Below are 27,546 nucleotides of genomic sequence, written 5' to 3' on the forward strand. Positions count from 1 at the left end.
ATGGATTGGTATTTATAACTTAAGAAACATACTCCAGGGGTGTCTACGTGGCTCAGTCAATTAAGCATCTAGCTCTTGATTTCAGCTCATGTCGTGATCTCACGGTTCATGAGTTCGAGTCCCATGTTGGGCTCTGTGCTGACAGCACAGAGCCTGCTTGGGATTCTCTCTCTTTCCCCCTCTCTCTGCCCCTCCTCTGCTCATTTTCTCTCTCTCTCTCTCAAAATAAAGAAATAAACATTTAAAAAAATAATGTAAAGAAACATACTCTAAAATTGAGAACCAGTAGGAATATGCAAGTTTTGTTTGTATCTAACAATCCGGTTTTCTGACAAGAACCTGTAAAATTCAGAATTATGTCAAATTTAGGAAAGAATACTGAGACTGTAACTATATCAAAGTTATGCCAGAGTTATTCATATCATTATTTGGGATTTAATTTTTCTTTATTTTAGAAGTTTCACAATTTGAATTGGAAATCTAACTTACAGTTATCAGGGAAAGGTTTTGCCAGCTTCTTTATATCCTTTTACACTGGGATGTAAGCTCAGTGAGAGCAGGAATATTTTCTGTTTTATTTATTGATGATTCCCTAGCACACACTAGCACTTGGCATACCGTAAGGGCCCAGAAATATTTTTTGAATTAATGAATTAAAAAGCGAAAATGTTACAAAATAATTTCAGAAAATCAAAGGAGTTCTCTGAGAGGTTTAAGACAACAGAAATCAGTTTTGTCTAGAGTGGGAAAATACTAATCAAACGGTTCTTGGCAATTTGCTCCTGGAAAATAGATTTATAAGCTTTAAAAACATATACATTGTCTTTAAGACAGTGGATGCCATTTTTGACTCTTATATCTAGCATCCAGAAGCAGAAAATTTTAGACCTCAGGTAACAGAATTTAAACAATTTATAGAATCACTGTGCTTGGGATTGTTTTGTAATTATATACTACTGTTATATATCCACAACAATTATCTACTATAATACATATCTACTGTTGAAAAGATAAAAATCCAGGAAAAATTATTCAAGTTAATCATTATAGAGACAAATTTTGACTCAGGTAAGAGGGCATGATAAAGTTGATTTGAATTCATCATTATTATATCTCCCTTGTTAAAATAGAAAATCTTTTTATTGAAATATCTTTTTATCTGGTAACATTTAACCTTTACCTTTATAGAATAACAAGTTTTTAAAAAAAATTTTTTTAATGTTTTATTTATTTTTAAGACAGAGAGAGACAGAGCATGAGTGGGGATGGGGCAGAGAGAGAGGGAGACACAGAATCCGAAGCAGGCTCCAGGCTCTGAGCTGTCAGCACAGAGCCCGACGTGGGGCTCGAACTCACTAACTGTGAGATTGTGACCTGAGCCGAAGTCGGACACTCAACTGACTGAGCCACCCGGGTGCCCCTATAATAACAAGTTTTAAAGACAATTGCCCTTCAACAATTGAGTGAGTAGGCTCTATCTGATATCTTATGTTTTAGGTTCTCTATCTTTATACTCACACAAAGCTTTCCTTATAATCCTATAAGTTCATTTATCCTGATTCTCCGGCAGACAATGATAAAAATGAGAAAAGACTCCTTAATGGAGCAAAAAGATTAAAGTAATCGCAGACTTGCCTGCCATAGCTATAATGATTTTTACTCCTACTTTTATTTATTTTTTATTATTTTTTTTATGTTTACTTTTTTTGAGAAAGACAAAGACAGAATGTGAGTGCCTTAGGGGCAGAGAGAGGGAGACACAGGTCCGAAGCAGGTTCCAGGATCTGAGCTGTCAGCACAGAGCCTGATGAGGGGCTCAAACTCACGAACTGTGGGCTCATGACCTGAGCTGAAGTTGGACGCTCGAAGGACTGAGCCACCCAGGTGCCCCTTACTCCTACTTTTATAACTGAAAATAAATACTACACAAGAAAATTGTAAAATTTTTAAAAGAATTATTTTTTGACCATAGATGAAAAGGCTGACTTTCAAACAGTACTTGTTTTAAGTTAAACAAACAAACAAACAAACAAAAATCATTGACTTTTTACCCTGGAACCAGGGAGTTCAGGTAGGAATCTGCCACAACAGCCCCATTTAGAGACAATGGACAACTGAATTAAGGTAGTGGCAGGTGGGGCATAAAGGGAAGGGGAGAGGGATTTCATAGGTTGAATGGACAGCCTAGACATTAACTGGATAGAAGAGGGATAGTGATTGGTAATGTTAATAAACTGATAAGAAATACAGAAAGCACAGTTGGAGCGAGAGAAGGTAATGAGTTTACTTTTGAATGTAGTGAGGGTACAGACAATTGAAAATTCAGCTGTAGTGATCAGGAAGGAGGCTGGAGGTACAGATCTGAGAGTTAGCAATGTACGGGCAGGGGTGGCATACATGAAATTATTGACAGAAACACAAAAACAAGGTACTAATACTTCAGGAAAACCTCAAATCAAGAAGATGAGCAAAGAAAAAGAAACCAAAAAAATAGACTAAGAAGATGCCATGAAAGAAGTGGAAAGAGTCCACACCGCAGTGTGGGGTCTCAAAGTCAAGAGTAATAAAAATTTTAAGTAGAGAATAGTCAGTGTAGAGTCTATCGAAGGTGAGGCTTTGGGTACTCTGCTTTCAAGAAGGCTTTAACCTAGAGTGGCTTTAACAGTTGATGGAGTATCGGGATTGGAATATAGCTGGCAATGATTCTCTAGCATTCTGTAAGAATGGTAACACACTCCCCCTACCACTTGAGATCAAATGCTCTGAGCAATGAAAACACCATAAACTAGGTAAATATACCATGTTATCATAGTTTGATGCCATGAGCTACTACTTTTCCATCTACGAATTTTCCATCTCTCAAATCCTGAGAAATTTTCAAGTGACTACTCCCAGTACTTAATTTCAGCTAATCCATCAGCCAATTCTGTCATTTCTCTCTGAAAATTAGTTCTGGACTCCAACTATGTCTCACTATATCCACTGCTACCACCCTGATCCAAGCCAGCATCGCCTCCAGCCTGTATTATTGCAACAGACTTTTAACTTGTCTCTGTTTTAGTCCTTGGCCCTTTATAGCTCTGTCTCAACACAACAGTCAAAATAATCTGTTGAAATATCTATCATATCATAGCACTCCTCTGTTTAAAACCTTCCAATGGCTTCCCATTTCCCACAGTCGGCAAAGTCCTTACAAAGGCCCACAGGGTGATCTCACACCCTGTTATTTTTCCTTTCTCCCACTTGATCCCAGGCCCATTGGCCTCTATGCTCTTCATTAACGCAGTGTTGTTCTCAAACTTTGATGTATATCAGAATCGCTGGTTAAAATACAGATTGCTGAACCAACCCCCAGAGTTTCTGATTCAGCAGCTTCTGGGTGGAGCCAAGATTTTGCATTTCCAACAAGTTGCCAACCAAAGTTGCTAACTTTGAGAACCACTGATCTAACATATCGACAGTCCTGCCTCTGACCTTTAACACTGACTAGGCCATGCCTATCTCAAATTCTTAGCCTCAAAAAAGAAAAGTACATCTGTGTTGCTTCCAGTTTAGAGCCATTATGAATAAAGTTGCTATTAACATTTTTCGACCAAAAAAATAAAAATAAAAAAAGTAAAACACATTAGTAGATGGAAAAGTAGTAACTCATGGCTTCAAGCTATGATAACATGGTATACTCATCTAGTTTATGGTATTTTCATTACTTAGAGAACTAGGTAATCTCTTCATTTTGCAACTCAAATATCTTATAATCAGTGACAAAATTCCTGATCTGTGGAAGACATCAACTGCAGCCCTACCCCCCCAAAGAAAGGTGCAGCTAGCTCACTCAGCAAAGACATTGGTTGATACTCTCTTCCCATGGGCTCTGCTTCTAATCAGCTTTGGAGTTCCACTCTCTTAAATATGAACAAATAAATGTAACCAGACTTTTGATGGAAGTATCTACCATAAAATATAAATACCACAACAAAAAAAAAACTAAAGTTCAAATTAAAAGATTAAGATTAAATTCACCTTTAGGCAGTATTAATGGTAATATGTGACCAAATTACACAGAAATTAATTTGCAGCAAATTCCTTTTTAAGCAGATTCTCCACAGCATGGCCTATTTCAAAACGGAGTGACATTTAAGCTATTATCTGAATCTAAACAAATACTGGAGAGTGCTCAAGAATGTTGCTTTTAGAAATATTTTCTTTGAGATAAGCTAGCCAAAATTTCAGTTTTCCGGGCTAAGTTATCAAGTTGCTTAAAAGTTTGGGTGCCTAACTATATTTATCAGAACACAGTTCATTTTCCAACAAAATGAAACTAGAGCTACCTTTTAACTCTCATTCTAACGATTTTCTTTTCCTTTAACTGTTGCCAGTTCTGTTTTTCAAGACCTCTTCTTTATTCCCCTGTCTTGCCAAGAAGCCTCTTGGGTTGAGTTCTACCTTGCTGACCTACCGGTTCTTAAAACATAATGCAAATGTAGATCACTGGGAAAAGTTGGCAGATGGACCACGTGTATATAATTTCACTAACTCTTAAAACATTGATAAAACTACATAAAAGTTTTTTTGTTTTTAAGACAAAAGCTAGAGGTATAATGGACACACATTCCAAGTGTGAAAATCAATATTCAGCTAACACCAAGGCACTCCCCCCAATTATTTTTGGTTAGCATTTTACCTTCTGCCACCACAAGATGTTCCAAGGTCACTTTATACTTTTATGTTCCAGTCCAAAGAGGCTTCATTTCTATTATTCTCCAGTTCCTTTAATATTCAATCATTATAATGATGATATGAAAAATTATAGACTAAAGTCAATTTGCCCAAACAAATCTACCAAGGTCTGGCTAGTATCTGACTGGCTGATATCCCTAGACGTCTCTAGCTCACCAACTAATTATGGAAATAAGTAACAGGACTGTATCTTTAATACTTTAAAAAAATAACATGGGTGCCTGGGTGGTTCAGTTGGTTAAGCATCCAACTCTTAAATTCAGCTCAGGTCATGATCTCAGAGTCATGGGAATGAGCCCCTCATTGGGCTCCATGCTCAGCATGGCTTAAGATTCTCTCTCTCTGCACCTCCCCAACTTGTGCACGCATGTTTTCTCTCTCTCTCTAAAATTAAAATATTAAGAGAAATAATAAATATCAAAGTTTTAAAATATTAAGTAACAAAAAATATGGTATATTGGTGCTAAGACCGAGCCCTCAGGAGAGCGTCCTTACAATGCAGAGGAGACTATCAGGTGTTTGTTACTGAGGTTATTTATTGGTTTTAAAACTCTTGACTCAGTTATCCTGTGCAAGTAAAAGGGAATGTTCTGGAATGTGAGGTATTCCATTATATTCTAGCTCTGTGTCTTCAGGAAAGTTACTCAACTGTTCTAAGCCTCAGTTCCTCCTCTATAAACAGGAATAATAGTGTTTCTCTCATAGGGTTGCTATAAGATACCCTTGTAGGCAGTTAGTACAGTCCTGGCACATTATGACAGCACACTAATACCCAATATTTCATTATGGTCCTGGGCAGAGTTTAGCTATATGACCTTTCATATATAACAGGGAGCTTAGAAGGTTCCATAGGGCATATGCAGCACTTTCTCTTAACTGAGCAAGCCAATAATGTTAATAAAACATTATTTAATGCCACGCATTTATCTCCTTTCCAAGCATCTTTTTTACTCAGGAAACCTTAGGGAACTTACAGTTGCCTGGGGGAGAAATGGGGGGAGGGAAGGAACAGGAGAGAGTACTCCCATCACCAACACAGTTGTTCAGGCTTTAGATACGCAAAAATTTCCCCCTAGTTCATAGATGGGTTCATTTGCTGTAGCTTTTTTTTTTTTAATTTTTTTTTTAACGTTTACTTATTTTTTGAGACAGGGAGAGACAGAGCATGAACAGGGGAGGGGCAGAGAGAGAGGGAGACACAGAATCTGAAACAGGCTCCAGGCTCTGAGCTGTCACTACAGAGCCCAACGCGGGGCTCCAACTCACGGACCGTGAGATCATGACCTGAGCTGAAGTCGGCCGCTTAACTGACTGAGCCATCCGGGCGCCCCTGCTGTAGCATCTTTAAACAAACAAACAAACAAACAAACAAATAAACAAACCCAACTTCATATACTAAAGGCAATGCAATTAGTAACACCTTTTGAAGGCTTAATTTTTGACTAACATTAAACAGGTAGATGGTTCACTGAAATGAACCTCACTAGTTATGTGATTTTAATCAACATAATTTGGTTGCACGATAGTGAAACTCCAACAAATGTTACAGTGAGAAAGTAATGCCCTTTTAGGCTTCTAAAATTAAATCAGAACCCTGTTAGTGGCAGTGTTTTTTTAAATGTTTAACCTTTCTGGATGACAATTTAGCATATGTAGCTAAGGCCTTGAAAGAATGCCTTTTTTTTTTTCTGAACAGTTTAATTACAATCCTAAAATTGCCCCAAAGAAATAAAAGAATGCAAAACTGTCTGTATAAAATTATTCATTATAGCATTGTTTATAATAGCAAAACATCAGAAAGAGCCTATATATCCAAAAATAGATGCTAGACTAAACTATAGGAGAGCTATATAGCAGAAAAGTACATAGCCAATAAAAATGACATAGGTGTATATTCATTGAGGTGGAAAGATGATCAGCATATATCTTAAAACGGATATCATAGATTTTAAGGGACAAAATATATGATTACTGTTCTTTTTTAGAATATACAGTATGTATCTACTCTGATATACCTAATGATGTATAGGTATAGATGGATCTATACCAAAATATTAATACATGACTATGTCTAGGTGGTTTTAAATTTTCTTCTTTATAATCTTTCCCTTTTCTTCAGTTTTTGCAATAAGTTCGTATTACTTTTATAATCACAAAAGGTATAAATACCAATCAACCAACCTTTGAACCATAAAGAATCTCAATATCTGATTTGTCCCATGTCTGAAGCACTGATGATAATTGCCAGAATGCCCTGGAGTAAATTAGGCAAGTATACTACCTCAGGATAAATGAAGGTCTATAATTTGCAAATTAGCCAACCCAGAGAACTTTCAGGATATCATATCAGGCATTACCACTTATCATATCCCTGAGGTCCAGAAATTTATCAGATAGAGGAAAAAAAAATTTTCCTGGTACAAATTCTCCTTCACAGAAAGAAACAGCATAGGTAATATATATACTTAGAAGTAGGAAAAAACTTACTGCAGTGGATAATCTGGATGCCAATGTCATTTCCAAGTTTCCTTTGAGGCCAAGAAGTGCAGGAACTAAAATGAAAACTTCTGTTACCTTTTTGAACACCTCCCAGTGCTGCAAGAAAAAAACAAAAACAAAACAAACAGAATTTTCTGACACCCTGTCAAAAACACTTTAGATAAAGGACATTTCTAAAAATCTCCGTCATCTTTCCCAATGTTGCATCCACATATTGAATGACAACACAAGTCATTTAATGAGTGAACATTTAGCTTAACCCTATTCTCCAGAGCTCTGGAGCCTTGAGTTGCTTTAGAAGATTTAGTTAAATTGGGAATGATAGCCGATGCAGTCACTACATCCCCAAATAACTCTAGCTTGCCACACAAGTCTGATGCCCTTACATTTTGCTTTATCCCTTAATGAGGACAAGAGTCAGTGTAACCAGTAGTTAAGAGAACAGACTCAAGAACCAGAGCATTTGGATTTGAATCTTGGTTCCAACACTAACTACAACAACTCCACAGGAAAATTACAGCAATATTATTATCTAATTTCACAGTTGAAGAAATAAAGATTCAGAGAAGTTCAATGATTTTCCCAAGGCCATAAGACGAGACCTAGATTGGACGTCAGGAGTTCTGAGTCATCCCATGTTGTGGTACCCATTTTAGGGTGTGAGGCAAGAGAGCATAGGATCATTTAAAAAGCACTAAATTGGAAATTAGAAAATTTGTGGTTCTAGGCATGGATCTGTCATAATCTAGCCACATAATCTTGGATGAGTCATGTGTCTTTTGGATTTCAATTTCTACTCTGCCCTGTCTAGCCCTTGCAAAATACCATGTTAATGAAAGTACATATTAAAGTACTTTATAAAGTGGAAAAAAAAAACCCACACAAATCCCTTAATAGCACAATCTGCTATTTTACTAATGCTATTAAGAGGTGACTGTAGCGCTCAGAGACTTTACGGACTGAAAAAACAAAAACAGTATTTGACATTCACTGATGGCTTGTTATGTGCCCAGACACTGTTCCTTAGGCTTACTCATTTAAGCTACAACAAACCTACGATAGGTACCATTCTTAAAAAATCAGACATAACTCAGGAGCACATTTTACCTAGGTCGTAATTTTAAGATACCTACCTATATGACTTAATTTTGGAAACACCAGAATACTATCCGAATATCTCTATCAGTCTAGTTCCTTCACGTCATCACAGATTGTATCTACTGGGATATACTTCTTTTGGTTACTCCCACCCTTTCCAAGTTCAATTCAAATCAAATACTCCCACGAGAAACCCTATGAAGTCACTAACACCTTAGCATTGATATAAGAACGAGCAATGATTGATTTCCTATCCCATGCCAAATAAATTCTACATTCTTTTCCCTACACCTGCAGAGGCATGTGTCTAGAAGTCCCCAAACTTTCTCAGTTTTCATGGTACCTCTAGGCCAAAAGAAATACCCAACAGTCCTATTTATTAAGTAGTTGGTCCAAAAAACTTATTGAATATTTACCTCCTAACAATTTACTAGCCATTTGTAGAAATAATACAATTATATTGAAAAAAATAATATTTTATGTTATACCATCATAATTACTTATTAATTGGGTGTGTGTACCTGTGGGTCACTGCATGACTTCTCAAACCTTGGGATTGGAAACTACCACCTTCATTTCTTGTTCTGTATTGGTTTTTGTGCGACACTTGCTTTTTTTCACAGCACCACTGAAAATCTAGTCATCAAGAGAAATGTTGTGTGATGTAATGTTGAAGTATTAAACCACCTTGAGTCTGTAAAGTGTCCAAGAGATGTCACTGTGTTTCCTAAATTTTTTAAAAAATCCCACAGCAACCCTGGAGTGTCCAGAGACAGCACTTAGGATATATGATGAGGTTAGTGAGAAGTTGTGCAGAACTTTAGTCAAAGGGAAGGCTTCAGATACCTGGGTTGAAATTCTGAGTCTACGACTTGTACTATGTAACTAGGGCAAAATTATGCTTTACTTTCTTCATCTAAAATAGGGACATTATCGAGGGGCACCTGGGTGGCTCAGTCAGTTAAGCATCTGACTTCAGCTCAGGTCATGATCTCATGGTTCATGAGTTCAAGACCCACGTCGGGCTCTGTGCTGACAGCTCGGAGCCTGGACCCTGCTTCGGATTCTGTGCCTCCCTCTCTCTCTGCTCCTCCCCAGCTCACAGTCTGTCTGTCTGTCTCTCTCTCTCTCTCTCAAAACTAAATAAGCATTTAAAAAAATAAAATAGGGACATAATTGAACCTACCTCATATGGTTGTGCTTGGGACTGTACCTGTACATAGTAATGGGTAGCAATATTGAAAGTTTATTAGCTATATAACACCAAGATATATTACCAGTTAATTTCCTGGCAGGAGGTAATGCGGAAAAAAAAATTCATATACTTAAAAATTTTTGCCATAATAAAGACATGACCTTTGAGGCTATATATATTTATGAATCCTTAAACTTCTCCACAAGAACTTGCCCTAAAGGAAGTCAATGTCTAATCTTACCTAATTTTGGACTTCTGTCAACATCCAGAACCTCAGCAAAGTACTCACACAATCAAATGTAATGTCAGAGTGCTCGTACATATGCATTAGACTCAAAACCTAAAAATCTTTTAATGGCCAAGAGGAAAAACAAAATTGAAACTTAAAAAATAATAATAATTAAATAAGTTGAGGAACAATCCACAGAGTCCTAACTTTAATATAAACAGCAAAATTTTAGGGCTTCCTGGGTGGTTCAGTCAGTTAAGTGTCTGACTTCAGCTCAGGTTATGACCTCACCATTCCTGAGTTTGAGCCCTGCATCAGGCTCTCTGCTGTCAGTGCAGAGCCTGCTTTGGATTCTCTGTCTCCCTCTCTCTCTGCCCCTCCCCCCATAAATAAACATTAAAATACATAAATAAACCAAATAAACAGCAAAATTTTAAAAAGTCTAATTGGTAAAAGAAGTTGATGCAGGGGCGCCTGGGTGGCGCAGTCGGTTAAGCGTCCGACTTCAGCCAGGTCACGATCTCGCGGTCCGTGAGTTCGAGCCCCACGTCAGGCTCTGGGCTGATGGCTCAGAGCCTGGAGCCTGTTTCTGATTCTGTGTCTCCCTCTCTCTCTGCCCCTCCCCCGTTCATGCTCTGTCTCTCTCTGTCCCAAAAATAAATAAATGTTGAAAAAAAAAAATTAAAAAAAAAAAAAAAAAGAAGTTGATGCAATTTTAAGAAACATACATACTCCAAATCTGGAGAAGTTTGGTTCTTATTTTGATTTAGTTAAAACTAAACCTATTCAGGGGCAACTAGGTGGCTCAGTCAGTTGAGTGTCCAACTTCAGTTCGGGTCATGATCTCATGGTTAGTGAGTTCAAGCCCCACATCAGGCTCACTGCTATCAGTGTAGAGCCTGCTTCAGATCCTCTGTCCCCCTCTCTCTCTGCCCCTCCCGCTCTCAAAAAATAAACCAACACATAAAAAAAATTTAAACCCATTCACTTTCAGACATATGACAAAATGACCAATCTCATACATAATCAGATAAATGCGAAATAAAAGGTGATAAATTTTCATCTGTGAGATTGGTAAAGATCAAAAACTGGGATAACATTCCATTGGGAAGAGTATAAGGAAATAGGCACTCTATGACACTACTGGGGAGAATGTTAAGGTTTAACTTCTTTGGGGGAATTGGGCAACTTAAATATAAATATAAATATATAAATATAAAATGAACATAATTTTCAACTCAAACCTCTACCTCAAGGAATTTATCCTATAAATAAACGTGAACGTGAGTTTAAATACATACATATGATGAATTTACTGCATCATTGTTCATAATAACAAAAGATTTGAGGCAACTGAAATCCCCCTCATTAGGTAACTTAGTAGAAAAATAATATAAAATGATACATCCTTGCAATAGAGCATGACATAGCTGGAGAAGAATTTGGTAAATCTTTGTGAACCTATATAAGGATAAACTAAGAAAAGCAAGGTGAACAGAAGCATTGTTTGTGTCTCTGGCAAATACACACACACACACACACACACACACACACACACACCACACTTAATGTCTATTGAAGGAGGCACAGAACAAAAAGTAATGGTGCTAAGGAAGGGAATAGGAGAAAGGCACATACAGGCAGAGAGAGACTACTTTCTCCATTATATATTCTTTCATGCAGTTTAAATATGCTTTATCAAATATACAATTTCATTAAGCTTTTCATTTTGAAATAATTATATATTCACATGCAGTTATAAAAAAAAAATTCAGAGAGATCCCATGTACCCATTACCCAGTTTCCCCCAATGTTAACATTTTGCAAAACAATAGTGAACCATATCACAACCAGGATATTAGCACTGATATGGTCAAGATACCACCACAAGGATCCCTCCTGCTGCCCGTTTATAGCCACATCCATTTCTCCCCACTCCCAACACCTTCTTAATCCCTGGCAACCACTAATCTTTCTTCATTCCATAATTTGGTCAATTCTAGAATGTTACACAAATGAAGTAAGTATAACCTTTTGGGGTTGGCTTTTTTCACTCAGCATAATGCTCCGAAGATTCATCTAGGATGTTGCATGTTGCAGGCAATACTTTGTTCCTTTTTGTTGAGGAGTAGTATTTCATCACATGGATTTACCCAAGTTTATTTAACCATTCAACTGTTGGGGCTGTATCCACTTCTTGGCTGTTATGAATAAGACAGCTAACAAACAGTCATGTACAGGAATTGTGTGAATAGAAGTCTTCATTCTCTGAGATAAATGTTCAGAAATGCAATTGCTAGGTTATATGATGGTTAGCATTTAGTTTTAGTTAGTGTGTGGGTGTGGGTGTGTGTGTTTTTTAAAGAAACTGTCAAGGTGTTTTCCAGAGTAGCTGCTCTATTTTAAATTCCCATCAGCAATGCATGAGTGATACCATTTCTCTACATGCTCAACAGCACTTCGTATTTTTGCTATTTTTATTATAGCCACTCTGACAGGTGTGTAGTGATATCTCATAGAGATCCTCACTTGCATTTCCCTAATGGCTAAAGACGTCAAACATTTCATGTTTATTTGCCATCTGTACACACTCTTTGGTGAAATGTCTCTATGTCTTTTGCCAGTTTTCTACATTTTTTTAACTGTTTAGCTTTGAGAGTTCTTTATATAGTCGTATTTTGTCAGATATGTATTTGCAAATATTTTCTTCCACTCTGCAAAGCTGCTTTTGATCCTTTTAACAAGGTCATTTAGGGGCGCCCAGGTGGCTCAGTTAGTTAAGCACCTGACTCTTGATTTTGGCTACGGTCATAATCTCATGGTTCATGAGGTTGAGCCCTGCATCAGGCTCTGTGCTATGCTTGGGATTCTCTCTCTCCCATTCTCTCTGCCCGTCCTGCTCTTCCTCTCTCCCTCCCTCCCTCCCTCCCTCCCTCTCTCTCTCTCTCTCTCTCTCTAATATATGTATAAAAAAATGTCAGTCACAGAGCAAAAATTTTATCCATTTTTCCTTTTTTGGATCCTGCTTTGGGTATTGAGTCTAAGAAATCTTTACCTAGCCCTAGATCCTGAAGGATTAGTGTCAATTCTGCTTAAGATATTAAAAATTTTTTTAATGTTTGTATTTATTTTTGAGACAGAGACAGACAGAGCATGAGCAGGGGAGGGGCAGAGAGAGAGACACAGAATCCGAAGCAGGCGCCAGGCTCTGAACTGACAGCACAGAGCACAGATGCGGGGCTCGAACTCACAGACCGTGATATCATGACCTGAGCCATGACCAGAGCTGTTCAAATTATCTATTTCATTTTGAGTTCATTGTGGTAGTTCTGTTTTTCAAGGAAGCAGTCCACTTTGCATAAGTTGTAAAACATACGAGTGCAGAGCTGTTTGTGGTATTCCCTCATTATCCTTCTGACATCTACAGGATCTATAGTGATATCTCCCATTTCATCCTGATAGTGGTAATTTGTCTTTTTTTTTTTTTTTTTTTTTTTTTTTTTGGTCAGTCTTGCCACAGATCGTCAGTTTTAGTGATCTTTTCAAAGAACCATTCGTTTGAAACCATTGTTTCAAAGATTTTTCTCTATTGCTTTCCTGCTTTCAATTTCATCGATTTTTGCTGTTATCTTTATTATCTTCCTTCTGCTTGATTTGGGTTTATTTTGCTCATCTTTTTCTACGTTTGAGTAGAATACGTTTGAGTATTGAGTATTGAGTATTGAGAATACGTTTCTACGTTTGAGTAGAATAATTGAGCGCTTCAATTATTAAGATTTCTTCCTTATCCTAATGTATGCATTTAGTTCTATAAATGTCCATCTCTGTATTGCTTTACCTGTGACTCACAAATTTTGATGTTACATTTTCATTTCCACTCAGTTCAATGTTTTGTTTTTGATTTTTGTTTTTGAGACTTCCCCTTTGACCATGGATTATCTAAACGTATGCTGTTTAGTTTCCAAGTATTTGGAATTTTTTCTTTTTTCTTTCTGTTACTGATTTCTAGTTTGATTACATTGTAATCAGAGAACACAGTCTGAATGACTTCAATATTTTAAACTCGTTGAGGTTTGGTTTATGGCCCGGGATATGGTCTCTCTTGGTATACGATCTGTAACAGTTTGAACAGAATGTGTGTTGCTGTTTTCAGGTGGAGTAGTCTGCAAATGTCAATTAGATCTCACTGGCTGGTGGCGTTGCTGAGTCCTTCTATATCCTTGCTGATTTTCTACCAAGTTGTTCTATCAATTATTGAGAGAAGGGTGTGGAAGACTCTGTGGATTTTTCTATTTCTCCTTTCAGTTCTATCACGGGCTGTCACTACTAGCTACCTAAATGAAAGTCCTGGCACTCTACGTGCCCTTCTCTGATATCACCCTGGCTGAAATGTTGGGGTATCTCACTGCTGCCTCTTCCCCGCCCAGGCTGATTGAGGTATAATTGAAAAAACTGTAATATATTTAAAATAGTACAACACGATGAATTGATACACAGACGCTCTGTGAAAAGTCCCTCCATCGAGTTAATTCACACATCCACCAACCCAAACTGTTACCTTTTCTTTGGTGAAAATGCTTAAGACCTACTCTCTATTTAGAAATTATTATACAGTACAGTATTATCAACGATAGTCACCATGCTATACATGAAATCCTCAGAACTTATTCATCTTATAAGTGAAAGTTTGTACCTTTTAACCAATCTCTCTCCATTTCCTCCATCCCCCAGCAAGGATTATTCTGTTTCTGAGTTTGACTTTTTTTTTTTTTTTTAACTCCACATATAAGTGATACCATGCATATCCATCTTTCTCTATCGGGCATATTTTACTTAGCATAACACCCTCCATATACATTCATGTTGTTCATTAAAGCCTCTTGAGGTTGAAGTCTAAGCCCTGAACTGAACCTTTGCTGCCCTGGGTGTATAGGTGAGACCACAGTTCTTTCTGTCATGGTTGGCTAGAGCAGGACAATTCTTACCTACCAGGTTTCAATCTTGCTAGGCTGCCTGTTTCCTAGTCCTTTAGAGAGCAGGCCTTTCTTGTTGTCTGCATCTGTTGGCATTCCCAGGTTGTTGGCCTCTTTAGCTACAAATCTGGGATATATGAAGCTAAAGGGGACTAGCCAGGCTGCTTTCTTCTTTCCATCTTTTAGAGAATCTTCTTAGGTTTGTTTTATATCAAGTTTCCAGGATATGTGTGTGTGTGTGTGTGTGTGTGTGTGTGTGTGTGTGTGTGCATGTGCTTTGTTTTATCGGACTTAATGGGCAGGATAGGTAAAAGTACATTTACTATAGCTTCCCGGAAGTGAAAGGCCATGTATTATTTTTTAAATAACAACCAGAACCATTACAGCAGAGAGTGCTAGTGCCTTTCTGGGATCACAGCTATGTTAAAAGAGGTATTTTATCTTTAGGACAAACTCTAAAATTATAGCTATGCTTTATAAGGAGAGACAAACATGGTGATGCCTTCTTAGCTTTGTGATCCTGCCTTGATCCTGCCCCCTTACCTTCTCTTTGCCCATTTAAAACACTGGTATTGTGTCCACAAAACTTCACCAAAGCATCCCTTTTCTCTCTGACCGCTCTACTTTCCATATCAGGAAAATAACCCTAACTCAGAGTCCCAAGTTAGAAACACAACTTAGGTATTGCATCATTCTCTCTGAATTCCAAAACACACACACACTGTATTGGCAGTGTAGTAATAAATTAAGGAATACTTGAGAGCTATATTACCCTCTATTTCAAAAGAATATTTTCAGCATTGCAAGAATACTGTCTTCATAAAACATAATAGGATCTCCAGGTTTGGCAGATATTAGCTTTCAATAATATTCTAATGAGAAGTATAAATGTACCTAGGAATTACTAGTAGTTACAAAGGTATTAGCTCAGTTTGCTTAAATTTCTTTTAGATGGACGGGTAGCTAACATTAACCTCATTTTATAGAATCTTTACATAATCCAGAGATTAAGTCTATGGACAATCCAAGATACACATATAGCATGTTATACAGAGAACAGGATTCATCCACAAGACAGGGCTCTGCTGTCTACTACCTGTATATTCTTGGGCAAATCACTTAAAACTATTTGCTTATTTTTAGCAAGGGAAGAAAAGCTTAGACTGGGTGCTTTCTAATATCTAGGGATATTTCCAGTTCTGAATCCTATAATTTAAAACTCTAGATTTGATTATCAAAATTCAGGAATCTGTATGACAAAGTAGAGTTTGCTTTATTTCATTCATGCATTCATTCATTCCACAAGGAATTAATGAACGTCTACTCTATGTAAGGCATTAGTCTGGTCTTCTGGACTGGGCACTACTTAAGTGGGACCAAAGACTATGTGGCCTACCTATCCCGCCCAACTCCATTTACTAGTAGTAAGGGAACTTACATCACTTTAGATTTGTGGTTCTCAAACTCGAGCCCGCATCAAAATCACCAGAAATGCTTGCAAAAACTGTTTGCTAGGTCCCACCCTAGATTTCTGATTCAGGGCTGGGATAGAGCCTAAGAATTTGTGTATCTAAATTCCCAGATGATGCTGATGCTGTGGTTCAGGGAGCACACTTTGCGAACCACTGACTCAGATAAACAGAAAGACCAAGGAGGGGCCAAGTCCTATATGTGAGGAGTCACTACACGCAAGGTTTTGTTCCTGCCTCTTCTGCACACTCTTCCATCTCCATTTTCCTTGAAACAACATCCACTCCCTCCTACTTAAGAAGCAGCTCAATTCCTATTCTTTGTGATTTTAGTGAAATTGCCAATCTGAGTGGCCATCTGTCCCCTGAGACAGAAATGTAACTCAAACAGGGCTGATCATATTATTTTATCTCCCTAGTCACACTGACTGGTTCCAGGGGCAATTATTCCTTAGAATTTTCCAAACTGAAGACACACAACAGCTCATTCTTTCCTTTTGTAAAACAAACTAAAAGTATATGACCCCACAACTATCAGGAGGTATATGCAACAGGAGAGAATGTGGGCAACAAACAAACCGGAAATTGAAATGAGAGATAGACAGAGAGAAGGTAATCATAAAATTAAGCCCCCAATCTAGTTATATCTCACGTAGGCTGTACACGTATTGTTCCCAGTTACCAAAGACAATGCATTCTTTTTTTTTAATCACTTAAATTAACTGGATATATAGGTTTCAATTTCCCACAACAAAAAAGTTCTGACTCACAGACGTGATCCAAAATTAAGATATGTCCCCCATCAGTGAGGAGATAGTATAATAATTAAAAACATGAGTTTTGCAGTCAGCCAACTTGGGTTTAATTCAGCCACTTACCAGTTGTGTGACCCCAGGCAAATAACTTAATATCTAAGCCTGGTACGTAAAATGGAAATAACATCACCTACCTCAGAGTCCTCCTGAACATCAGATAACTCATACGATACACTGACAAAGAACATTCAATGAATGTTATTTGTTAACATTACACCATTTACTGAACATTGATCTCCCAGGCACTATAATTGTGCTTCCCATGCTCTTTTACAAGTTAATTTGGGGCCCAGGATTAATAAAGTGATATTGTAAATCACAAGCACACAAAGGTAGTTTAGGCTGAGACAAAGGCTTACTCCTTGGGGTAAGCTTGAATATGTAAAAAGAGCATTCTGTATCCCTATGGGTCTTTTTGGTACTTCAGTAGAATTCCTATAGCAGCACTCTCTTTACTTCTAAAGATACTTAAATATTCCGTCATACACTATAGCTATAATCTATGTATTTGTATTTCCCACTACTACAGAAAGGCATAAACTTTGGGGCAGAAATTCCAAATTGGAATTGCTAGCTGAGTGAGTTCTCTGAGCCTCACTCAAATTCTTCAGATGTAAAGTGAGGAAATATCTATACAACTCAATCTTTGAATCACTGCTTCAACTCAAAAGAGGTGATGTTGGCAAATTTTCTCAGCAAACATCAATTGACAACTCCAAGCTGACTGATAATTAAAGAATAAAAGGAAAAAGTAGAGAGGCAGGGCTAGAGCAGGTCTTAAATAAAACAGGGAGTAGATGTCCTACTAAAGACAAGGCAGATAATGGCCAAGCAGTCTATCTTAACTGGCCATCTGTCACATATTAGAATGTAAGAATACTGCCTTAAGACACTAATGGCTCTTTAACTCCTTATCTTGAATTTGATAATCCAGCTGAGGCAGCACACGCATCAGCTCCTGCTATGGACTGAGTTGCGTCGCCCTCATAAATCATATGTTGAAACCCCAACCCCCAATGTGACTGTATTTGGAGACAGGGCTTATGAGGAGGTGACGAAGGTTACACGAAGTCATAAGAGCAGGGCCCTAATCTGGCAGGGCTGGTGCCTTTAATAAGAAGAGTAAGAGGCACCGGAGCCTGCTCTCTCCAGCATGTGAGGGCACAGAGAAGGCAGCCCTCTGCAAACCACAAAGAGAGCTCTTACCAGAAAGTGAATAGCCTGGGACCTTGACTCTGGACTTCCCAGCCTCCAGAACTGGAGAACTAAATGTCTCATGTGAAAGCCACCCAGTCTGTAGCATCTCATTATAGCAGTCCAAATAGACTAAGACAGCACCAAAGACAAACTTTACTATTTTAGTTGCATAAAACTGTCCCTAAACTCTATTACTTCAGAGGTATGTAGCCCTTAAAGGATTACAAAAGTTTCCACATGCATAAATTTATATAATGTATAGTGGTTAGGAGGACAGATACTGAATCTGGACCAAGATCCAACCTCAGCTCTATCACTTAATCACGAAGTATTTTACTTTACAAAACAGAGGCAATAACACTTTCCTTATAGTTGTAAGGATTAAAATAAGGTGATGTATGTAAAGGGCTTATGGTAGTGCCTAGCCTATAGCAAACCTTCAATAAATGGTGACTGTTAAACTTTTATTCAACAAGTATTTATTGAGAATCTACTCAACCTGCTAGGAATGTAATGGTTAAAAATAAAAAAAAAACAAAAACTTACCACACACAAAATGAAATAGAAAATTTTGATTAGCCCTGTGACTTCTAAAGAAACTCAAGTTGTAAATAAAAACATTCCCACACAGAAAATGGGAGGCCCAGATGCCTTCATCAGGGAATTATACCAAATACTTAGGAAAGAAACAATGACAAAGTGACATAAACCTTCACAAAGGAGGAAAAATGAGAACATTTTCAAATTCATTCACGACACTAGTACTACCTTAATGAAAACTGCCAATGACATTATGAGAAGGACAATTATGGGTTCATCTTACATATGAATTTAGATGCAAAAATCCCAATTCCAATTACAATCAAAATATTAGCAAAATTAATCAGAATTCTAATCAAAATTAAAGAACAATAAATCATGACCAGGTTATACTTATTCCAGAGATGTAAGGTTGGTTTAATCAATATAATTCAAGGGGCGGCTGGGTGGCTCAGTCAGTTAAGCCTCCCACTCTTGATTTAGGCTCAGGTCATGATCTTACGGTTGTGAGATCAAGCCCCACATTGGGCTCCATGTGACAGGGTGAGCCTGCTTGGGATTTTCTCTCTCCCTCTCTCTCTCTCAAAATAAATAAATAAACTTAAAATAATAATAATAACCAATATGATTCAACACAGCAATAAATAAAGGAAAAAAATCATATAATGTTATCAATAAATACAGAGAAAGTATATCAATGCAACTCAACATCCATTCATAATTTTTAAAACAAGCCTTAGCAAACTAAAAAAGAAACTTCCTTAATATGATAACGAATATTACAAAAATCAACAACAAACACCATACTTCATGCTGAACTGTTGAAAGCTTTCTCTCTGAGATCTGCAACAAGATAAGCCTGCTTTCAGCACTTCTATTTTATAGTGCTTTGAAGGTCCTAGTCAGTACAGAATGGCACAAAAATAAATAAGTAAATAAAATATAAAATATATAAGGTTTAGAAAGAAATAATACTGTCTTATTCACAGATAATATGGTGGTATGATGAAGTAATTCCAAAAGAATTACAGATAAATTATTTTTTTAATTTTTTTAATGTTTATTTTTGAGACAGAGAGAGACAGAACTTGAGTGGGGAAGGGGCAGAGAGAGAGGGAGACACAGAATCCAAAGCAACTTCCAGGCTCTGAGCTGTCAGTACAGAGCCCCATGCGGGGCTCAAACTCACAAACAGTGATATCATGATCTGAGCTGAAGGTGGATGCTTAACCGACTGAGCCACCCAGGTGTCCCAGATAAATTATTAATATTAGTGATTTTAGCAAAATTGCTAGACACAGGGTCAATAGATACACACAAACATAAAATGAATTTTTTTAAAGAACTATACCATTTATAACAGCATAAAAAGTATCAAATAATTAGGAATGAGTCCAGCAAAAAAATATAAAAGACTTGTGCTCAGAAACTATAAAACATCAGAGAGGGAAATTAAAGATGACCTAAATAAATGGAGAGGGCTATTTCATGTACATGTATCAGAAGAGTCAGCATTATCAAGAATCAATTCTCCCCCTAATTATCTGTAGATTCAATGCAATCTGAATCACAACTGCAACACCCCTTTGTTTTGTGTGGAAACCGACAAGTTTTTATGCTAAAATGTACATTTAATGCAAAGGGAAAAGAATAACCAAAGCACTTTGAGGAAAAATATGGAGAGAACATTCTCTACTAGATATCAAGATAGTGTGGTATTAATGCCAAGCAACATAAATACACCAAAGAAGCAGGATAGAGAGCCCAAAAACACATCTGCACATAAATGGGTACTTCATTGACATCAAAGATTTTGGTTATGTAATAGTGCAGACACAACTGGAAGTCCATGTGGAAAGAAAAAAAGAAAAAAACAATCCCTACCTCACACTCTCTATAAAAAATTATTCCGGGGAGAGAATGATCTAAATGTAAAAGGCAATGGGCGCCTGGGTGGCTCAGTTGGGTAAGCGTCCAACTTCAGCTCAGGTCATGATCTCACGGTCCGTGAGTTCCAGCCCCACGTCAGGCTCTGTGCAGGCTCTGTGCTGTCAGTTGGGAGCCTGGAGCTTGCTTTGGATTCTGTCTCCCACTCTCTCTGCCCCTCCCCCACTCATGCTCTGTCTCTCTCTACCAAAAAATGAATAAACATTAAAAAAATTAAATGTAAAAGGCAAAACAGCAAAGCTTTAAGAAGGCAATTAAAGAGAATACCTTAATTACCACAGAATATGGAAAGATTTCTCAAGCAAGAAACGAAAAGTACAAACCATGGAAAAGTAAGGGAAAAGGCACTATATCAAAATTAAGAATTTCTGCTCATCAAAACACACCATTGAGAAAGTAAAACGGTAAGCTGCAGCGGAAGGAAAGATATTTTTAATACATATAACTAAAGGGCTTGTATCCAGAATACACAAATAATTCTTAATCAATCAGTAAGAAAAAGGCAAATAATAAAATGGGCAAAAACCCTTTATCACTAATGTCCAAATAAATGATCAATAAGCAACATCAGTCATGAGGGAAACCCCCAAGATTTCCAATACCAGAATTTCTAAAATTAAAAAGACTGCTGATACCTTGTGTAAACAGGAATACAGAGCAATGAGACTTCTCATACACAGCTAATTAATCTGTAAATTGGTACAATCATTTGACATATCTAAATTTAAATGCCTGGATATCCCAAGACACAGAAATTCCATTTCTACATATATATATATATATATATATATATATATATATATACACACACACAATAGAAACGCACGCACATGTGCACCCAGAATCTGGAAACACCAAAGAGCATCAATAGCAGAATGAATAAACTGTGATATATTCATAACTGGATTAGATATGACAATAAAAATAAATGAAATACAATTTCATAAAACTTACATAATGTTGAACAAAAAAAACAGACACAGAGGACTAGATACTCTATACTTCATTATATAAGGTTTTAGAAGAATTAAGTAAAACCAAACAATGGTGTTTAATGATGCACTTTTATAAAGACAAGGAAGCACTGATTACCTTTGGTGATGAGGAATAAAGGGCAGCAACCAGAAGGGAGCACAAAGAAAAGTACTGATAAGATTCTGTTCCTTGACCTGATAGTTATATGGTTGTGTCACAAAAATTCACTGAGTTGTACATTTTTGGTTTATATACTCTGTATGTTAAATTTCACAATTAAAAAGTTTTAAAAAGCATATTTAAATTAAACCTTTCAAAACATTTGTTTTTATAATTTTTAACACTAAAGTTTAATATTACAAACTAATTATACATGTGCTGTTATCTCGAATAGTATCAAGAAATGAACATTACACCACAGGAATGTACATATAACCTATATAAATATTCCAATAAACTATACTCCAACACATCATTCTTATAGATGTATAGATGTTATCATTTTAGAGCTAAATATTGAGTGTTTCTTCAGAATAATTGGTATATCAAGAAAAAAATATCAGGGCACCTGGGTGGTTCAGTGGATTAAGTGTCCAACTCTTGATTTCGGCTCAGGTCACGATCTCATGGTTTGTGAGTTCGAGCCCCACATCGGGCTCTGTGCTGACAGCTCAGAGCCTGGAGCCTGCTTCAGATTCTGTGTCTCCATCTCTCTCTGCCCCTCCCCCACACACGCTCTGTCTCTCTCTGCCTCTCAAAAGTAAACAAAACTAATAAAAAAAAAAATTTTTTTTTAAAAAAAGACCTACCTGGAAAATCCACAAAATCTCCCCATCTCAATATCTTTAAATTAATTATACCTGCAAAGTTTCGTTTTTCCCAACGTTTTTACTGATATATAATTAACATACAATGTTATATTAGTTTCAGGTGTACAATATGATTCCACAATTCTATACATTACTTAGTGCTCATCCTGATAAGCGTACTCTAAAATCCCTATCACCCATTTCACCCATTCCCTCACCCACCTTCCCCCTGGTAATCATCAGTTGTTCTCTATATTCAAGAGTGTTTTTTTATCTTTTTTTTCTTTGTACATTTTGTTTCTTAAATTCCATGTATGAGTGAAATCATATTGTTTTTGTCTTTCTCTGACTTATTTCATTTAGCATCATATCCTCTAGGTCCATCCATGTTGTTCCAAATGGCAAGATCTCATTCTTTTTCATGGCTGAGTAAGATTCCATTGTATATATACCACTTTTTCTTTATCAATTCATCTATTGATGAACACTTGGATTGCTTCCATGTCTTGGCTATTGTAAATAATGCTGCAATAAACACAGGGGTGCATATAACTTTCTGAATTAGTGTTTTAATTTTCTTTTGGTAAATATCATCAATAATGGAATTACTGAATCATATGGTGTTTCTACTTTTCAATTTTTTAAGGAACCTCCATACTGTTTCCCACAATGGTTACACCAATTTGCATTCCCACGAATAGTGCATGAGAGTTCCTTTTTCTCCACATGCTCACCAATACTTGTTATTTCTTGTGTTTTTGATTTTAGCCATTCTGACAGGTCTGAGGTGATATCTCATTGTGGTTTTCATTTGCATTTCCTTGATGATTACTGATGTTGACATTTTTTCATGTGTCTGTTGGCAATCTGTACATCTTCAGAAAAATGTCTATTCAGGTACACTGCCCATTTTTTGGTATTCAGTTGTAGAAGTTCGTTATATATTTTGGATATTAACTCCTTATTGGATATATCATTTACAACTATCTTCTCCCATTCAGTTGCCTTTTGTTTTGTTGATGGTTTCCTTCACTGTCCAAAGGCTCTTTATTTTGGTGTAGTTCCAATAGTTAAATTTTGCTTTTATTTCCCTTGTTTGAGGAGACATATCTAGAAAAATGTTTCTATGGCTGATGTCAAAGAAATTACTGCCTGTGCTTTCTTCTAGGAGTTTTATGGTTTCGGGGCTCACATTTAGGTCTTTATTCCATTTGAGTTCATTTTTGTGTATGGTGTAAGAAAGTGGTCCAGTTTTACTCTTTTGCATGTAGCCGTTCAGTTTTCCCAACACCATTTGTTGAAGAGACTGTCTTTTCCCCATTGTGCGTGCTTGCCTCCTTTGTCATAGATTAATAGACCATATAAGCATGGGTTTGTTTCTGGGCTCTCTACTCTGTTCCATTGATGTAAGTGTCTATTTTTGTGCCAGTACCATTCTGTTTTTTCTTTCTTTTTTTTTTTTTTTTAAGTAAACTCTATGCCCAATGTGGGGCTTGACCTCACAACCCCAAGATCAAGAGTTGCATGCTCCACCAACTGAGCCAGCCAGGTGCCCCGTTTTAATCAAACAGCTTGTAGTATATCTTAAAATTTGGGATTGTGATACCTACCAGCTTTGTTCTTCTTTTTCAAGATTGTTTTGGCTATTCAGAGTCTTTGTGTTTCCACAAAAACTTGAGTACTATTTGTTCTAGTTCTCTGAAAACTGCTGTTGTTATTTTGGTAGGGATTGCATAAGATTTGTAGGTTGCTTTAGGCAGTATGGACACTTTAACAATATTGGTTCTTCCAATCCATGAGCATGGACTATCTTTCCGTTTGTTTGTGTCATCTTCAATTTCTTTCATCAGCGTCTTATAGTTTTCAGAGTACAGGGCTTTCACTTCCTTGGTTGTCTAATAATACGTATTTTATTACTTTTGGTACAACTGTAAATGGGATTGTTTTTTCTTAATTTCTCTTTCTGCTATTTCATTATGAATGTATAGAAATGCAATAGATTTCTGTATATGAATGTTGTATCCTGTGACTTTACTGAATTCATTTATCAGTACTAGAAGTTTTGGTGGAGTCTCAAGGGTTTTCTTTTTTTTTTAATGGTTTTGTTTTTAATGTTTATTTATTTTTGACAGAGAGAGAGACAGAGCATGAGCGGGGGAGGGGCAGAGAGCGAGGGAGACACAGATCAGAAGCAGGCTCTAGGCTCTGAGCTGTCAGCACAGAGCCTGACGTGGGGCTCAAACACACAGACCCTGAGATCATGACCTGAGCCGAAGTCGGATGCCCAACCGACTGAGCCACCCAGGCGCCCCTCAAGGGTTTTCTATATATGGTATCGTGTCGTCTTCAAATAGCGAATGTTTTACTTCTTACTTACCAATTTGGATGTCTTTTATTTCTTTTTCTTGTCAGATTCCTTAAAAATTTAATATACTTTTTTTAAAATTTTTTTTAACGTTTTTATTTATTTTTGAGACAGGGAGAGAGAGAGCATGAACAGGGAAGGGTCAGAGAGGGAGACACAGAATCTGAAACAGGCTCCAGGTTCTGAGCTGTCAGCACAGAGCCCGACGCGGGGCTCGAACTCACGGACCGTGAGATCATGACCTGAGCCAAAGTTGGCCGCTTAACCGACTGAGCCACCCAGGCGCCCCTTAATATACTTCTTAACATGGTTCTGTTTATATCCTTTCTCCAACTGATGGTGGAAATTATGTTCCTATTTATGTATGTTTTCCATTTAGATAAAAATATTATCTGTTGTAAGCTTTTTAGTGTCACAAATGACCTGAGATTTCTTTTAGGGAGCAAGCAATGAAAGACAAGGGCATGTTACCCTTTCTCTGACTGATGAATGAAAACTGACAGTAACAGAATGTCACATTTTAACAACTTACTACTTTAGAAAGATAATTATAGAATAGGTAATTCTGTAACCACACTACATTAAGAACTCCTAAAAACAATAAGTAGCATATACATTTTTAAAATGAACAACATACATAAAAGTAATTCACATAAGAAATATCCATAGAACAACTAAGAATGGTCAACAGACATATGAAAACACACTAAACATTAATAATAAAGAAGTTACTTTTTTTATTTATTTTTTATTTTTTTTATTTTATTTTATTTATTTTTTTTATTTTTGGGACAGAGAGAGACAGAGCATGAACGGGGGAGGGGCAGAGAGAGAGGGAGACACAGAATCGGAAACAGGCTCCAGGCTCCGAGCCATCAGCCCAGAGCCTGACGCGGGGCTCGAACTCACGGACCGCGAGATCGTGACCTGGCTGAAGTCGGACGCTTAACCGACTGCGCCACCCAGGCGCCCCAGAAGTTACTTTTTTTAAAAGGCTGCTAATTAAAATATGAAAACATTTTCCTATCAGTTGCCAAAAATGAAAAGGATCAAGAATGTTCAACATGGATTGATAAGGACATAGAAAAATGAAAGTACTTATATATTGAGAGGATTATAAACTGGCACAAACTTTTTGAAAGTCAATAGGACAGTGTCTAATAAAATTTTAAACATATACACCTACCCTAATTCCCAGCAATCCCATTTTTAAAATCTAGCCTATGAAAATAGTGTAAATATATTTCTAAGCGCATTCATTATAGCCCGAGCATGGGAGAGTGAATAAACTTTGGTATGTACATACAATGGAATATCAAGTTCTCATTTTAAAATGCAGAATATCTTTGTTACTAGTTTGGAAAAATATGTAAGATGTATTATTAAGCGATGAAAATAATTTGCAGATATATATGGCACTTCATTTTTATTTCTGAAGAAGAAACTGTGCTTGTGTATATATGAAAACATAGAAAAACATATGCAAGTAAACACAACCAATTCTGAACAACAGTAACCTCTGGAGGGGAAGGGAGTTTGGTCTGAAGAGGAAGAACAGGGAAGACTTTTTATCTTGTATTTAATACTCTGCATGGTTTTCATGCATTTTAACAAGTATGTGATTTTATTCAAAAAGTAAAGAAGCATTTAAATATAACATTTATTGGGTTTTGCATTTAATTGATTTATCCATTTTGGGGTTGCTTTATTATTGTAATACTTTATGAAGGGTTACTTTACAATCAGAACGAGACCATTCTCTCAGAACTTGTAAAGGAAAACAAACACACACCTAGAAGTAGCAGATTTGCTGCCCGAGCCAGCATGGGTTCATTTCACTAAGGGATAAGTTAGATCTAAAGTAAATGTGTGAGATGAGTAACCCACCTAAAGCACCTAAAGCAACAAAGACGGTGAAGATAAAATGATAAACCCACCTGGACTATATCCAAAACCATGCCGGCTGAAACCGTTCCAAAACCAGCTAGCAAAAATGGCACAAGTATTTGCAGCGCCATGATTCCACTGGATTCCTTTGGTGACTTCTGGTTTACTTCCACGGTGGCATCTTCGTCGCCATCACTAGATGCAGCTTCATTCTGTAACATGGCAGCTGTTTCCGCAGCGTCCCTTGCATCACAGTAATTGTAGCTGGCATAGTCATCATACTTTGGGCTGCAGCCTGACGGTGCGTGCCCACTGTTGCCATGAAAAGGCGGCTCTGAGAAACTGTGATACTCCATGTGCTGCTCAGATCGATTACTAAAAGTCTGGGCTGCAGCTGATAATCCCTCTTGCCAAATGCCATTGGTTTTTTTGTGCCTATCTTCCTGGTTTTTCTGGTAAATTACTGGAACCATACTCAACAGTAAGTTTAAAAACTTATCAGATTGAATTGTATTTAAGCTTAAAGTCCAGTCTACAAAACCTCCTCCACTACTTGGACCACTACTCGTGTTACTGGTAATAGATCTTCCTTTACTATTAGTCATATTGTCATCACAAAAGACCCTGTACTCCTTAGATCTCAAGCTTCACAAACCATAGCAGGTAAAGTCAGAACCACACAAATGCTGGTTTAAATTAAGACGCTGACTTCATTTTGTAGGAAATAATGTTTCTACTAGTAAAAGATGTTTAGAAGGTCCACAGAGGGATTGGATCTGAAAAGAAGAAAACAAAATCATTTTTAAAAATC

General features: G+C 37.1%; 1 protein-coding gene across 4 annotated transcripts in view; it reads right to left on the bottom strand.

Moving 5' to 3' along the window:
• The window catches only part of SLC41A2 (solute carrier family 41 member 2), a 125,247-nt gene that overhangs the window by 71,668 nt on the left and 26,033 nt on the right, over positions 1–27,546 (bottom strand). For all 4 annotated transcript variants that reach the window (XM_043562383.1, XM_043562381.1, XM_043562380.1 and 1 more), the window contains exons 2-3: positions 26,786–27,511; positions 7,225–7,332 (exon numbers count right to left, since the gene is read on the bottom strand). In XM_043562383.1, the coding sequence (XP_043418318.1) occupies positions 7,225–7,332; positions 26,786–27,340 (663 nt within the window). In that variant the 5' untranslated portion in view covers positions 27,341–27,511. The remainder of the gene's footprint in view (positions 1–7,224; positions 7,333–26,785; positions 27,512–27,546) is intronic.

Source organism: Prionailurus bengalensis, chromosome B4, assembly GCF_016509475.1.
Source record: "Prionailurus bengalensis isolate Pbe53 chromosome B4, Fcat_Pben_1.1_paternal_pri, whole genome shotgun sequence".
Taxonomy (NCBI): Eukaryota; Metazoa; Chordata; class Mammalia; order Carnivora; family Felidae; genus Prionailurus; species Prionailurus bengalensis.